This window comes from Aricia agestis, chromosome 20 (assembly GCF_905147365.1).
Source record: "Aricia agestis chromosome 20, ilAriAges1.1, whole genome shotgun sequence".
In the NCBI taxonomy this organism is placed as follows: Eukaryota; Metazoa; Arthropoda; class Insecta; order Lepidoptera; family Lycaenidae; genus Aricia; species Aricia agestis.
Window position 1 is genome coordinate 7,940,231 of NC_056425.1, and position 15,887 is coordinate 7,956,117.

General features: G+C 34.9%; 1 protein-coding gene across 2 annotated transcripts in view; it reads right to left on the minus strand.

Annotated features, from left to right (window-relative positions):
• LOC121737200 (carbohydrate sulfotransferase 11) overlaps positions 1 to 15,887 on the minus strand; it is a 74,086-nt gene that overhangs the window by 11,106 nt on the left and 47,093 nt on the right. For both annotated transcript variants that reach the window (XM_042128799.1, XM_042128798.1), the window contains one exon: positions 7,045 to 7,229. In XM_042128799.1, the coding sequence (XP_041984733.1) occupies positions 7,045 to 7,229 (185 nt within the window). The remainder of the gene's footprint in view (positions 1 to 7,044; positions 7,230 to 15,887) is intronic.

Genomic DNA, 15,887 nt, shown 5'->3' on the forward strand with positions numbered 1-15,887 from the left:
CTTAAATTATATTTGTGGAGCGTAGGTGGCTCTACTAAAATGATTTTGTTTACATAATATGTACTTATTTACTATTTAATTTTACCACTTTATGGTGCTGGATTTACACGGTAAACCTTAATAAATATTCTCCTCTTCTTATTTACTTACTAGCTGTTGCCCGCGACTTCGTCCGCGTGGACTTCAGTTTATAGCGAGCGATGTCAACAAAATTGGTGTCAAAAGCTTTTATAAAAAAACCCTGGTACCCCTTAAATCAATACAGCTGTGCAGTGTGCACACAATAAGTATTTCATTTTTTTATATTAAACTTTATACTTTATGCCAAATTTTAAAGCTTATTTAGCCCTCCAATTACACAACTTTACCCATAAACTATTTATCATTGATAGATTTAAGGTTACGTCACTGCACAGATAAAGTACTGAGTTATTTAATACCGTAGAATAGATATAGCAATCGAAAAAAATCGAAACTTAAAAAGATGATACCACGTCTTATAGAAAGACTTTTGAGCAAGCGTCAGCGCGATGTAGAAGACGCACGGCGCCATCTATTATGAATTGTTGGAACTAACTTAATTTGAACAAATTTACGCATTTTCACCCCCTTACAACCCTTTTTTCCAGTAAAAAAGTAGCCTATGTCCTTTCTCAGGCTTTAGACTATCTGTATACAAAATTTCATTACAATCGGTTCGGAAGTTTTGGCGTTTGGCGTGAAAGCGAGACTGACAGACAGACAGACAGACAGAGATACTTTTGGCGTTTGGCGTGAAAGCGAGACTGACAGACAGACAGACAGACAGAGATACTTTCGCATTTATAATATTAGTATAGATTATGTGCACACTGCATAGCTGTTTTTGGGTATTTTGATTAATTAAGGGCCGCGCTACACCGGAAGCACTTACCAGGGTATTAAAAAGTTTTTAAATTTGACACAAATTTTGTTGACACCGCGCGCTATAAACTAAAGTCCACGCGGACGAAGTCGCGGGCAACAGCTAGTATTATACATAAAATATGTTTAAGATTTTTGAAATTTTATTTTAATACACATCCAAGACCCAGGAACATTGAAAACTTTTTGTTCCGCCTGCGGGACTCAAACCCAGGACCCCCGGGATGAGCGCTGGCCACGCGCAATGCGAATTCATTTTCATCGATATTTTCATGGAAATAAGATATTTTCCCACATCAAAATGTAGCCTATGTCCTTTCTCAGACTCTAGAATAACTGTATACAAAATTTCATTGCAATCGGTTCAGTAGTTTTGGCGTGAAAGCAAGACAGACAGACAGACAGACAGACAGAGATACTTTCGCATTTATAATATTAGTATGGATAGTATGGATTAGAAATGCAGTAGGAGTTCTACATAAGATAAGATAGATTGATTATTATTATACCAAGTGATAATATTATTAAACATAATATTCTAACGTATTAAAAACTATAAACAAAAACATACTAACTAATAAGTATGATTAGTTCTATGTTACAATAAAGTAAAAAATAAAACGCCATCTGTTGAATCGTATTAGAACTAAAATGTTCATTCCATCGATATATTTCTGGATTTTTTATAATATTATACATAAAATATGTTTAAGATTTTTGAAATTTTATTTTAATACACATCCAAGACCCAGGAACATTGAAAACTTTTTGTTCCGCCTGCGGGACTCGAACCCAGGACCCCCGGGATGAGCGCTGGCCACGCGCAATGCGAATTCATTTTCATCGAAATTTTCATGGAAATAAGATATTTTCCCACATCAAAATGTAGCCTATGTCCTTTCTCAGACTCTAGAATAACTGTATACAAAATTTCATTGCAATCGGTTCAGTAGTTTTGGCGTGAAAGCAAGACAGACAGACAGACAGACAGACAGACAGACAGAGATACTTTCGCATTTATAATATTAGTATGGATAAGCAAGAAGGAATATTTTGGTAGATTTTTCACACAATTATTAACACTTAATACGGTTCCCTTTTTTCTCTCATTAAATATAGCCTATATTCAGCAGAAATAGTGTGGATTAAAAAATATGCATTAATACTTCCATCGTGCATCGGCATCGTGGGTATCGCAGACACAATAGATCTTCAATTGTTATGCTGGCAGCCGGCTGCCGCTATTGGAGATTTATAGTTAAAGAAATTAATTAATTATAATAGCAATCAAAAATAATAGTCATTCAAAACTTATTTTAAAAAGTTCTAAAAATATTACTTTCGTAGTCATAACTTTTAAAGCTTTTTTGAAATTAGGATTATAATAATGAAGCACGATAGTCTATATCAAATCAATAAAGCAGCACCCGGCTGTCGCATAACTATTGAAAATCTATTGTGTCTGCGATTCCCACGATCGAGGTAATATTTACGTGGACTCTCCGGGCGAGTCTGTGGCACTGATAATTAAATCTCTCCCCTACCGCACGCACACCCGCGGCCCGCGCATCGCGCCTTGACGCCCAATTCGCAACGTGCAGCAGAAATCGTAATATTTTAATTTCGCCATAACATTAAAACCAAACGTCCAATTTTAATCATTCAAAGACCAAATATTATCTACATTAACTGTACTTAGTGATGAAATAATTTATTTTGATAAGGGTCAATAGCATGATTTAAATAAACGCATTTAAATATAGTCCAAAAAAAATCTAGATTTTTTAATAAAAAAATGGTTATTGTGCCTCACTCAACATAGATAGGTATAGTGTGTCGCGTACTTTTTTGTAGATATTTAAAAGATCTATAATTACTTAGAACATTTTATGCCTCTATCTTTTATAGTTTAGGCAGCGTACGCAAAATAAGTAACTTTTCTGGTTGATTTTTTAAACCTTGCGTCCGAAAATCCCAAATATCTTACGGAACCTTATATTTTTCCAAAATAAAAATTAGCCTATGTTCAGCAGAAATAATGCAGGATTCCAATGGTAAAAGAATTTTTCAAATCGGTCCAGTAGTTTCGGAGCCTATTCGACTCAAACAAACAAACAAACAAAAAATCAAATCTTTCCTCTTTATAATAGTAGTGTAGATAAACCCTGCGCGTCTAGTCGTGCCTTGCCTCACATTTCCGATCGATTTTTAGAGAGGCATACTATCTCGAGGCAAAAACCGTGGTGTAAAGTTAATGAGAACTTTATAGCTATAAATATCCCGTTACAAACCCGTTAATTCAATATGGAATATGGATATTTGTAGCAAATAGAGTCTCAATCTATCTATACTTATAATATTGTAAAGCGGAAGAGTTTGTTTGTTTGAACGCGCTAATCTCAGGAACTACTGATCCGATTTAAAAAATTCTTTCAGTGTTAGATAGCCCATTTATCAAGGAAGGTTATAGGCTATATTTTATAACGCTAAGACTAATAGGAGCGAAGAAATAGAGAAAATTTGGAAAAAACGGGGGAAATTATTTGAAATCGCTTAAGTATTATCTTAAGAACTACTGCAGCTTTTTATGTTACTTGGCAGACACGAAGTATAGAGCACGTGAAGGGACATAGGCTATTTTTTTGCGGAAAAATGTACGGTTTCCGTGAAATTCCTAAATTACGCGGGCGAAGCCGCGTGGAACATCATTTATGCGGCGGTGCAAACGCACGGATTCTACACCGCGCCGCGAGATGACAAGCAAAATATTATGTAATAAATGAATCGTTACATACATTCGCTTGTGATATATCAGTGAAACCGCCAAACCGCGCGATCGGGCGGGCGCATATTAAAAATTCAGCCTTTAGGCTCATTCATAAATGCATGGCAACGCATCGCCCTGTGCCGCTGCAATGTGCTCTGACCTTTACAGTCAGGCATTCCTTGTTTTACCCTAGTCTTCTAAATTCTAATAAACGGTACCTAATAGCACCTAATACTCATCAATAAAGTTTACCAGCACCGGGAACATGGATTAATCATTAGAGTTCTTATGATGGATGTGGCATAGCGGTTGGACTGCACTTTATATAAATTACTAGGCAGGTAATGGTAGCCTTAAACCGTTCGGTTAATGGAGATGAACCAACGTAGGCGAAACTATCAAATTCCTTGCAAAATACTGGTGTAATAATGAGAATGTGGCAGTGGAAATGTAGGTTCTTCTTCAGGTTAAAGTAGAAATTTGATAAGAATCCTCAAAATTAAGGTAGGTAAGTAGAATCGATAAGAATGGAGCTATTAGGTACTGTGACTTAGAAAATACCTGAAACATCACACATCGAAAAATATTATTTGTAACGTTATACTTTGTAATAATACTAAGAATTTGGAAAATAATAGATATGTCAGTAAAATATTATTATGGTCAATTTAGATCACAACGCGACGCGTAGATGCATTCCTATATTTGTATGGATTTGACAGATTGGAAAGACGTCTCAATCGCAATTATTGAAATCTGTCCTTCGATCGTGGATTCTTGGAAATCTATTGTTATTCTATTGTGTCTCGCTCACCGGTGAGCTTATGGGGCTTGATGGGTTAATGCATCTACGCGTCCCGTTGCTGTCTGAATTGACCCTTACATGTTAATAAACAAATTAACTAATATTCCATTACCTTACTTTAGTTTGATGACATTTTGCTAGCCTCACCCGATCCCTAGAGGTCTAATTTAAAATTATTTTCGACACGTTTTTGTTCTAATTAATAGATATTAGATTCTTACTAATAATTATATAAAAATAATTACATGTACCACATTTGTAAAAATGAAGATTAAAACAGAAGTAGCATCTACAGTAGCATTATAATATTCATATTTTAAATTTAAGTTTGTAATTTTCATATTTTAAAAACAGTAGCTAGAACGTAGGTTCTTTGTTTCAGTGCTGAGTAATTAAAAACTTTGAAAGCTAAACACAAAGGCAAAGTAGCTTTTGTCATCTAAGGCCTTGTATGTGGCCTAGATATAGCTAGGTTCCGTAGTAGGGTAATTTCTAAAAGCAGCTATTGCTCCATATTTTTAAGCTGACGGCGAAGAAAATTGTGATTTCGCTGTGGTTTTTAGCTGATTGAAAAACAGGTAATCTTTGATATTGTTCGTTCTAAGAAACAGATTTTTGTAAGATGTAAGCTGTATATTTTGTTATTAGGTAAGAATCTAAAAACTCTACACATTAGTCAAAATCGGTGGCCTGGCCATTTATCATTACTTACGGTATATTATTAAGTTCAAAGCCCTGACGAATAACAAAATGGCCAAGCCACCAATTTTGACTAATGTGTAGAGTTTTTAGATTCTTCTCATGCGGCTGACACATTATAATATTATTATCAAATATTTTGCCGCGCTTTAGTGTAAAATTAAGGTTTTTAGATTTAGAGCTGAGTATGTAAGGTTAGAAACTTGGCTCTACATGAGATCTCACAACTTTTTGATACGACGAACTATAAAATTATGTTATCATCTTGGCAACATTTTTACATGAAAATGTTTTTGGTGGGATTTCATTTCTTTTTGTAAGCTGGTCTACGTAGTTTTTTCTTTTAGTTCATTTTTTAGGGTTCCGTACCCATGGGGTAAAAACGGGAGCCTATTACAAAGACTTCGTTGTCTTTCCGTCTATCCGTCTGTCTGTCTGTCTGTCTGTCTGTCTCTAGGCTGTAACTCAAGAACGGTAATAGCTAGAGAGTTTAAATTTTCACAGATTATGTATATCTATTGCCGCTGTAACAACAAATAGTAAAAATAAAATTAATATTTAAGGGGGACTCCCATACAACAAACGTGATTTTTTTGGCCTTTTTTGCTCTATATCAATAGTGGCAACAGGTAGGTACTTGATTTTTTTTTAAAGTCCTTAATTATATGTCTACTTTAATATTTAATAATAATATTAAAATAAAATAAAAAATTAAGGGGGGCTCCCATACAAAAAACACAAATTTTTGCCTAATTTTGTTCTATAATGGTACGGATATAGGTTAAGTTGGGTTTGATAATTTTGTTGTTGTTTTAGTAATAATATCATGTTTCATACCAAATTTCAGCTTTCTAAGACGTCAGGAAGTAAGTACCCTAACAGTTTTTTTGGCCTTTTTTGCTCTCTATCAATAGTGGCAACAAGTAGGTATTTGTTTTTTTTCCAAAGTCTATTATTATATGTCTACTTTAATATTTAATAATAATATTAAAATAAAATAAAAAATTAAGGGGGGCTCCCATACAAAAAACACAAATTTTTGCCTAATTTTGCTTTATAATGGTACGGATATAGGTTAAGTTGGGTTTGATAATTTTTTTGTTGTTTTAGTAATAATTTCATGTTACATACCAAATTTTAGCTTTCTAAGACGTCAGGAAGTACCCTAACAGTTTTGATGATCGGTGAGTCAGTGACCAAATTGTGGGTTTTTGGACACCTATAAAATCTAAAGTATAATAGCTACGATATTCAAACTTTGCGCATTTAATAACTGTACCCATGTCACTATATCCTAAAAATTTCAACTATCTGGCATTATTCAAACCAAAGTTACGAGGGTTCAAAAATACGACGAAACGTTTCGAGAAAAGGTAGGTAGTGCCCTTGCGCGCTTCGCTTGGCTCATCTTGGCGGAGGCACTCCCGTGCCCCAGATTAGGTAAGAGTTAAGATAACACTTGACGTCTAATAATAATGCCTAAGTAGAAGATCATATATAAATTGGCTCAAAGGTGTTAAAACATAAAGAAAACTAAGGGTGAAGCCAAACGAGCTTAATTTTGTGAGTCGTGACTCAGGTGAGTCGCAGAATTTTTAATATTATCGATCTTTCATGGAACGGGAAAAATTCTTACGCGTAAACTAATTATTATTATAAACGCGAACGTTTACGCTACTATTCTTCACGTTTAATCCACTGAAACGATGTTAATGAAGTTTGATTCCAGAGAAGAAGGTAACATAATATATTTTATCATAGCAAATGGGACACAAATTATTTATCAAAAAATTTACAACAAGTACCACGTAGTTGTGTTAATTTAATAACATACAGACGAGTAAACACATACAATTACAAGTATACTCACCATATCACATGGTACTGGCGGTTAATAAGGTACTCCCACGCGTAGGCCTTGTGGCTGTAGTCGTCCAGGCTTAGCCGGGAGCACTGGCTTCGGAGGAACTCCCTCCGCGCGTCCATCCGACTTCCCACCTCCAGGAACTTGTCACGGGGGAGAAGACCCTCCTCCGTACCGTTCTCAAAGATGTACTGAAACAAGATAGTGATAATAAGATTGAATGCTTCAGCAGGTGTATTTTCAAGAAATCTGGATAAGTACATTATTATTATTATTTACTGCATTATCGCTTTAAGGTTGGCTGAAAGAAAATATTCGCATAAAGTACTAAAAATAAAAATAAATTAATAAATAGAATTTCTCGAAGATGTACAAGATAGTGATAAATGATAATAAATATTGTGAATATATTGGATGCTCCCATACCATGTCAAATATCTTCAAGAATTCTGGATATGTTCCGTATTTCTCAGAGATGTATTATGATATGTACTATCAGAGAAGTTGATTCCTATGCAAATCGGGGACCTAAGTAGTTTGGTTGCGTTACGTCAAACCCAGCTGACAGATCAGAATTAACATTGAATTGACATATTCGACCAAATAACTTTGATATGTCAATTGCATAGGAATCAACTTCCTCGATGGTACATAGTAAATTAGTAGGTATTATTATAAATGACGCACGTCACGACAAACATCTTCGAGAAACCTGGAATCTATCCAGATTTCTTGAAAATGGACTGGAGTCTGGAACGTTTAAAAGTTTTATTAATTAGGTTCTCCCGCTGACGCTCCCATATTATTATTTTCTCTACAAACTTTATAATAATTTCTTTCTCTCTGTCTTTGAAAGGGTTACCGTTAAGCATAACCACAATGTCTTCATTATGATGAAAAATAATAATTATGATTATAATAAAAGCAAACATAGCAATTGAACATAATCTCCTGCTGTGAAAATGACTTCATTTTCCGTCAAAGAAATAAATCGTCGCCATTACATGGTGTTACAAATTACAATCGTGATAAGTGTATCGTTAATCTTAACGAGCGTTTAATATTTTTAGTTAGCGCTTGTAAGATGTGGGATTACTTATCTTAGATTTTATAAGCGCTAAACACTATATCTAAGGTTAATGCCCAATTTCACCAACGTCTGTTAGTGTTAACAGCTTGTTAAAATGCCATGTCTTCACTTTTATTCATATGGAAAACGAAAGAGGTAACTAATTCGAGCATTAACTTTAAGGGGTACGCAGACTTACAATTTAAAGATAGTCACGACTATCGTACAAACCACAGAAATAGATCAAGATAGAAGCGCCATACGCTCGTGTTCATACAAATTGGAACGACATGGCGCTTCTATCTTGATCTATTTCTGTGGTTTGTACGATAGTCGGCCAACTTTAAATTGTAAGTCTGCGGTGACACTAACAGTCGTTGCTAAAATTGGGCCTTAGATATTATGGAAACACTACTTGGACTCTGTTTTCCAAAAAAAGAACGCAAGATTCCATAGATCTAATTTTAATTTTTTTCGAGACTCGGAAATTACTAGTTATGTAGCTGCAAAGGTGTCGCACCCTGGTGGACACCTGTAACAACATATTTTTGAAAGTGATCTATCAAACAAGTGTTTGGGAAACTCTGCTCTAAACTATAGACAATAACACTTTGCGTAGGTATATCATCAACAAGGTGACCTTATTTTTTCGAGGTCTGGTCCCGGGCGTGTGTGAAATTCCACACCCATGTCGGTTGACGCTGTGATTGAATTTCGGACCTAACTGCTATAAAAATAAGGTAGGAAATGATAACATGACGCCACGGGCGATGCTCGCGGACGCAATTGCTAAAATTCAATATTCGTCATTGTAATAACCTCGATCGTTCGTCATTCTAAGTCCTGCCGCAGTATAAATACAGCAAACAATCTACACTAGGCTGAATCGGGCGCACGCACACATTTGCAAGAATTCAGATATCTTTAAGAGGATACACCAGGGGCGAGAGAAATTGAAAATAGGTATTTGAAAATGTATTGCTGTCTCACCAATCTCAAGTCTCCCACCGCAGAGCGCTATAGAGACAATACGACAAAATTTCTAATAAAAGAACAGAAAATCTTCGATTCGTTGTCCGCTGATTCCTTCTCCAAAACTTAACCGATTTAAGTATTTTTTCACTAAGAAATAAAGCAAGGCTTGAGCTGTGTTCCTATGTTTTTTTTTTTTTGTATATTCTATCCAGTTTTAAATTCTGAGTGTTTGAACACAGAGGAAAATTCGTTCGTTCGTATCTTCTTTTAATTATAAAATTATGTAAAAAAGAAAACATAGGGACATGCTAATAATGGCCATAGATATTCAGGAAAAAAATAACTCTACCGACATTATCCAGGGAGGAAACAGGGGACAACGTTTGTATGGAAAAACGGCGGTGTAGACTCCTAAATATAAGTATCAAAGAATACAGTATCACGTCGCAAGAAAGTTGTATTTATGTTGAGCTTATTAGTTTTTAAACAACACGGCTGAGTTACTTACTCTATGATTGTATAATATTGTAGTCGCGACACACGAGCTACAATAAAATTGCATAGTTTATGTGAGCGACGTTAACCGATAGTCCAATATGAAATTTTATTGCAAGACAAATCGCAAATTCGCTATCATGAGCTTAAAAATTCAAAAGTAATATCATTGCTCATTATTAAAGTAATACTATACTGCTTTAAGAGCTCATGGTAGGCCCCCAGGCCCCAGGTGATCGCCGCAAAAAGTATGATTTTTTGTGCGCACTATCATTGACGGCATTTTGCTAAGTGTACACCACAATATACATAAACCGTAAAAATTAAAACACTAACAACCGTTTAATTATAATAACACCGAAGTGAGTCACGCGAAATATAAATTATGCATTAATTAAGTTTATGAATTTTCTACCCCGTCGTCCAAACGTAATGTAGCGCTGACCGCAAAATTAATTAACACCGTGCAGGGCCGGATTAACCATATGATATAGATTAGACTATTATAGCTCGTGCTATGTGGCCCTAATCCCTATTGATGCCCCTGCGCTTTGGGGCTCCAGTGCTCCAAACTCTAAACTACAGTATGTCCCAGTTCTGACATCTGACTGAGTTCCTAATACTATGAAATAACGATACTATACACTATATTTGTTATCTAGGTATAAGACACAAAATTATATCTAAGCTACGTTTTACCGCAAACAAAGCCTATAATACATATTATCTTCTTTCCCCAGGTCTTACTCTACTTGTGACGAAGTACTTACATAATTAAATTAAGAAATTTAAAAAAACCCCCGCCAAACAACTTTAAAAAGTAATGAAATAATATAATATTTTACTGACTTTAAGTTTAAATAATTCCTAAGTGTAAAGTGATATTTTAGTCCATAATTGTTGTCACGGTGTGTCGGGGGACCGCTAACAGTGTCTTTTGCATTTTGTATCGCCATATCACTGATTGTCTCGATTCGGTTCGCTGTGAAATGACCCTTAAACTATAATGTTATGTGAAATCAAACATCTACATATTTAGCGGTCCCCCGACACACCTTGACAACAATTATGGACTAAAATATCACTTTACACTTAGGAATTATTTAAACTTAAAGTCAGTAAAATATTAAATTATTTCATTACTTTTTAAAGTTGTTAAACTATAGCTAAGAACACTCTCAGTTAAGTCAGCTTTCAAACAAAAAAAACTAGATCAAAATCGGTCCACTCGTTTGGATGCTACGATGCCACAGACAGACAGACAGACAGACAGACAGACAGACCGAAAGACAGACACGTCAAACTTATAATACCCCTCTTTTTTGTCGGGGGTTAAAAATCGGTCTGGTTGTTAAGATTTTCTAGTAATTACTAATTTCACACTGTTTTGTTCCTAACAGTCCTGTAACTCTGTAAGTTAGGAACTAAAATTATTATGTAAGTTTCTAAGTCACATATTTTACAGTAATTACAGTTAGGCACAGAAATCCCAAAACCCTAAACCGAAGCCATATTGTTATTAAAAGCTCTCGTGAAATCGATATTCGATAACATGTAGGATTTCTTCTTCTCATATAGAAATGGACGTACAACATCAAACATAACAAATCAAGTGACGATGCAAACTTTCCAACAGTGAAAGCTAAAGTATATAGACCTAAGAAAACGTGTGTGCATATAGAGAACTTTGGTTGTATTATGTATTGTAGGCACAGCGGGGCTAAAATGGTCGCTTTGAAGAATCATGATATGAATCATAATATTATTCATTTTTCTAAAATCGCAAAATGCAACTCTGCTTGCAATTCATTTCTATATTTTTGTACTGATTTGACATTTGTCAGTTTGACAGTTTTGACAATTCATTTGCTGAATAGATTGAGAGGAATTGCTAGATGTCACCATTTTAGCCCCGCTGAAGTTAGCTCTATTCACATTTTAGATAGTACTAGCTGTCCCGGTAAACTTTGTTTTGCCATATTATAAAGTATTTCGCTCTATGTCCTATGTCCTTTCCCAGGACTCAAAGTATCTCCATACCAAATTTCAGTAAAATCGGTTCAGTGGTTTTGGTTTTCTCCCCAAGTTAGAGGGAAAAACCTTGTTTTGTTCGATGTATGGACAACCATAATAGTAACTCTATCTACGTAAGTCAAAATGGCCCCAAAACTCCCTAAGTGGGAACTTTCCAAGTAACCCTTCGATCACTAATATACAAGATACACAGTCCGCGGCAAAAAACGACCTCACTAAAAGAGCACCAAACGCAACATTCTGGTGGACTTTCGATTTAGTAGTGCTCGAACGCTCCGCTGGGAAACATGTCCCAGTGCTCGTTCAACAATTGTAAAAATCATACGTTTAAAACGCAAAAAAAGGATGGAATTTCATATTTCCGGTAAGTATTAATTTTATCCTAATATATTTCATACAATCGTATTATAAATATTGGTATTTCATTAAGAAATCAACAAAAACAGTTTTAAAATTAAGTTGTAAATAAATCAATGTGGAGATTGGATATCAGTTATAGCACGGCAAAGATGCGAACAATTTTTCAAGCCGACTTTAGCGAGCGTTGTATGTTCTAAGCATTTATATTCAATGTATACACGTATATTTTAGTTAACTATAAAATTAAACATATTAGAACAACATAATATTACAAGTAAAAATAATTACTCCACACTTTATACATTAAACTTTGGAAAAATTAAAAAATGGACTATTAAAATTATTACAATCAACAAAAAATGTTGAACAGTTCGATTCCACTCATACTTTACTTCACCCTGTTCCAGCGGCGAAGTGCGGCCGTTAAATTATTGAAGTGCTTTTTTGGAATTGTAATAATTTAAACTTTAAGACATCTGACGATGGTTGAATTTAGTTTCAAAGCGTGCGTCGTTCGTAAAAATTTATTGCTTTGTAAACACACATTGTACATTGTTTTATAAAAAGATCTTTAATAACTATTATTAAGGTTGATTTTAGATAAATGTATACTTTTTTAAAAACTTTTACTTGGCGACAGATTTTCGAGAGGTTTTGTATGGGACTGTGTATCTTGTATATTAGTGATCGAAGAAGTAACCACACTTTTTGCCACGACATGCTACGTCTATGAGGTAAGCTCTAACTCTGCGTGCTTTGAATATCAATAACTTGAGTCTTGACAATGCGTAATTTTAACTATCAACATTCAATATGCATTTGTTGCTATTATCAAAATAGAACTGTGCCTAACTGCATTTAACACCTCCATCGTGGGTATCGCAGACACAATAGATTTTCAATGAAGTATAAAAAAATTAAAGACGAACATAATATTATAACCTCTTAGGCATCCATTATACGCTCATGCAAACGTCAGTCAATTCCGTCAATGACGAATGTATCCAGATTTTCGTCAATCAGCTTCATGCAACCGTCAGTCACGCTCTTACACGGTAGATTACCCATCAGTCACAGTCATGACTGTGGTAAAACTGACAGCAAAACCTACCGTGTAATGGATGCCTAGGAGTCGGTTAAAACGCTTTTCATTACTAATAAGGCATAATTTGGTGGTATAGCAATTGGAGTTTCGAACAATCGAGTCCCCCCAACCACGCCTCTCCTCGTTGACCCATCATGTACCATCGAGGAAATCGATTCCTAGACAGTTGACGGACCTAAGCTACGTCATTTGGTCGGATCATGTCAATTCAATGAGCTGTGATCGGTCTGATGGGGTTGACTTTACGCGACCAAATTACTTAGGTCATCAGCCTAGGTGTCAACTACTCTAATAGTACAAATACAAGCAACTACGAACGCGAAGGACATGTTAATCTATGAATTCCCTTCCCTTGATGTATACTTTCGTTTTTCCATGGAAATTACAGACAGTGTGTGAAAAACGATTGCCGAGCAATTTAAATAAGTATAACCTAACCAAATTACGCCACTTCTTTGTGTCGTAATTCTTTTATCGCGCGGGAATTATTGTACATTTTTAAGGTACCTACCTAAAAACTCAAAAAAGTATCCTACGTCCTTTCCCGGGACTCAAAGTATCTCCATGGCAACATTTCAGCAAAATCGGTTCAGCGGTTTGGGCGTGAAGAGGTAACAGACATACACACTTTCACTTTTATAATATTAATAAGAATAAACACCCTGTGAAATGTATTCCTGTATATGTATGACTAAATAATTCACTAAAAACTGGAAAAAACAGTATGACATCATGATAATGAGTTCGTGAAAAAAACGAGTATCAAGCCGACTGTTTTCTTGGAACGTGTTTGGCGAACAGGAAAATATTAGCGATTCAAAAAGGCCCTAATGTATGCCCTATTCAGGGATGGCGAACCAATGGTACATGACATAAAATTAAGAGCACACTACTGGTCACAAAACTAGTATCGAAATAATTATTTTACAGACAATGAAGGTTATAAATAGTGTATGGGTATATGTATAGAGTTCGTTGTGAAAGTAGCAGCACTGAAAGAGTCACTTTTTTCACCTTTGTATTGTACGCGGGGTGCATGTCAAATGTCAATACAGACCACAAAAAATTTTGCTCTTTCAGCGCTGCTACATTTACAACTCTATATAAGGGACACATATGGGCATTTCTCTGTAAACTGGGCAACTCATTGTCCCAGGCTGATTTTGTTTAAAAAAATAAATATCGTAAATATTTCGTAAGTAATTTCAAAAATCAATACCCTAATCTACCGCTGCACAACATTAAAAATCCATTAAAATAAACTTTATTATATTAAAAACGTTTTTATAGTTCTTCTAAACCAGTCCCCTGGCATGTCACCAAAGCTGTGTAGTTACTTCAAACTAAATTATTCGGGACAGTATCTATTGGAATTGATGTAATTATTATATTATTAAATCAATATTGTTTGTTTGTTCATGAGACCCATTTATTTTGCATAAATATTATTTTACAATTAAAAAAATAACAATGAAACTTTGTCTTCGCATTTTGGGAACAGTCCCCCTGTCTATATTTTAAATTAGGTGTCACGTAGCCTAAAGGTTAAACAACGCGTTTTCTGCGTATAACGAAACGCAACAAGTCTGAAGTTTGCGCGGTTGCCGCCATGATGGCTCAGACGCCATCTTATTTAGTGGTGTGCGAGCGTCCTTCCGTGGAACCCGCGTTATAACCTCAAAGCCAACAGTCCACTGGTAAGGATTTTTTAAATTTCTATTTATGTATTTTAATGATTCTTTCAAATATTTAAATTGGTACAATAAATGCATATTTCCTATGTGCAGTAAAATAGCATAGTTCAATTACATTTTGTACTACTCTTCAATGAAATCAAATTAAACAGTCCCCTGGCAACAGTCCCCTGTCTCTCTACAAGACAGGGGACTGTTTTTGCACCCAGGGGACTGTCTAAGAGGCAATTCAAGTATTACGTAAGCATTATAGGAAGGGGGGGGGGTCTTTGCTTTGCATATTTTTTTACAAAATGTTTGATATTTATAAGTCATTCTATGTTGAATACAGTGTAAGTAAAGTTTATTTAAAAAATATTCCAAACCTATTACTTAAGTCTACAGACTTATTAATAATTACAAAAAAATACCTACGTAATACTTGCGCAGCCTGTAAAATATACTTGTTATTGCTTTAGATTAGGAAATGGCGCCAAAGAAGAAAAAAGCCACTAAAGAAGAGATTCTACAAAAAAAAAGGGAAGCAGAGCGAAAGCGATATGCGAAGATTAAAAACGATCCTCAGAAAAGGGAAGAACTTAGAGAAAAAGAACGTCTTAAGTACCTTAAGAAAAAAGAAAAGGGAACTAGAAAGCTTGTTGAGAATATGACTCCACGAGAACACCGAGACGCTAAAAAGAAATGGAAAGAGCACTGCACCAAGTATCGCAGTAAGAAAAAAGTATTAGCAAACATTACTAACTCATTTATTAAAGAAAATACTCCAGATTCTGACGTATCTGCTTCATGTCAAATGGTAACACCTGAAGTTGCTGAAAGAAATAATAAAAATAAAGAAAAAATGCTTAGATATAAAATTAAAAAGAAAAAAGATGAAGAAATTAAAGAACTGAAGAGGAAAGTATTAAAGTACAAAAAACGTTTATCGCGATTAAAAAAGAGTACAAATCCAAAGCCTACAGATACACCAAATACAAAATTACAAAAAATGGCAGACAATCCAGAATCAAGAAAAGATCTTGTAAAAAAAGCTCTTTTCGGTGAAGTACTAAAACAACAAATAGAAGATAATTTTTCAGAGATGAAGACCGTAAAAGAAAAAAGACTTTTAACAAAA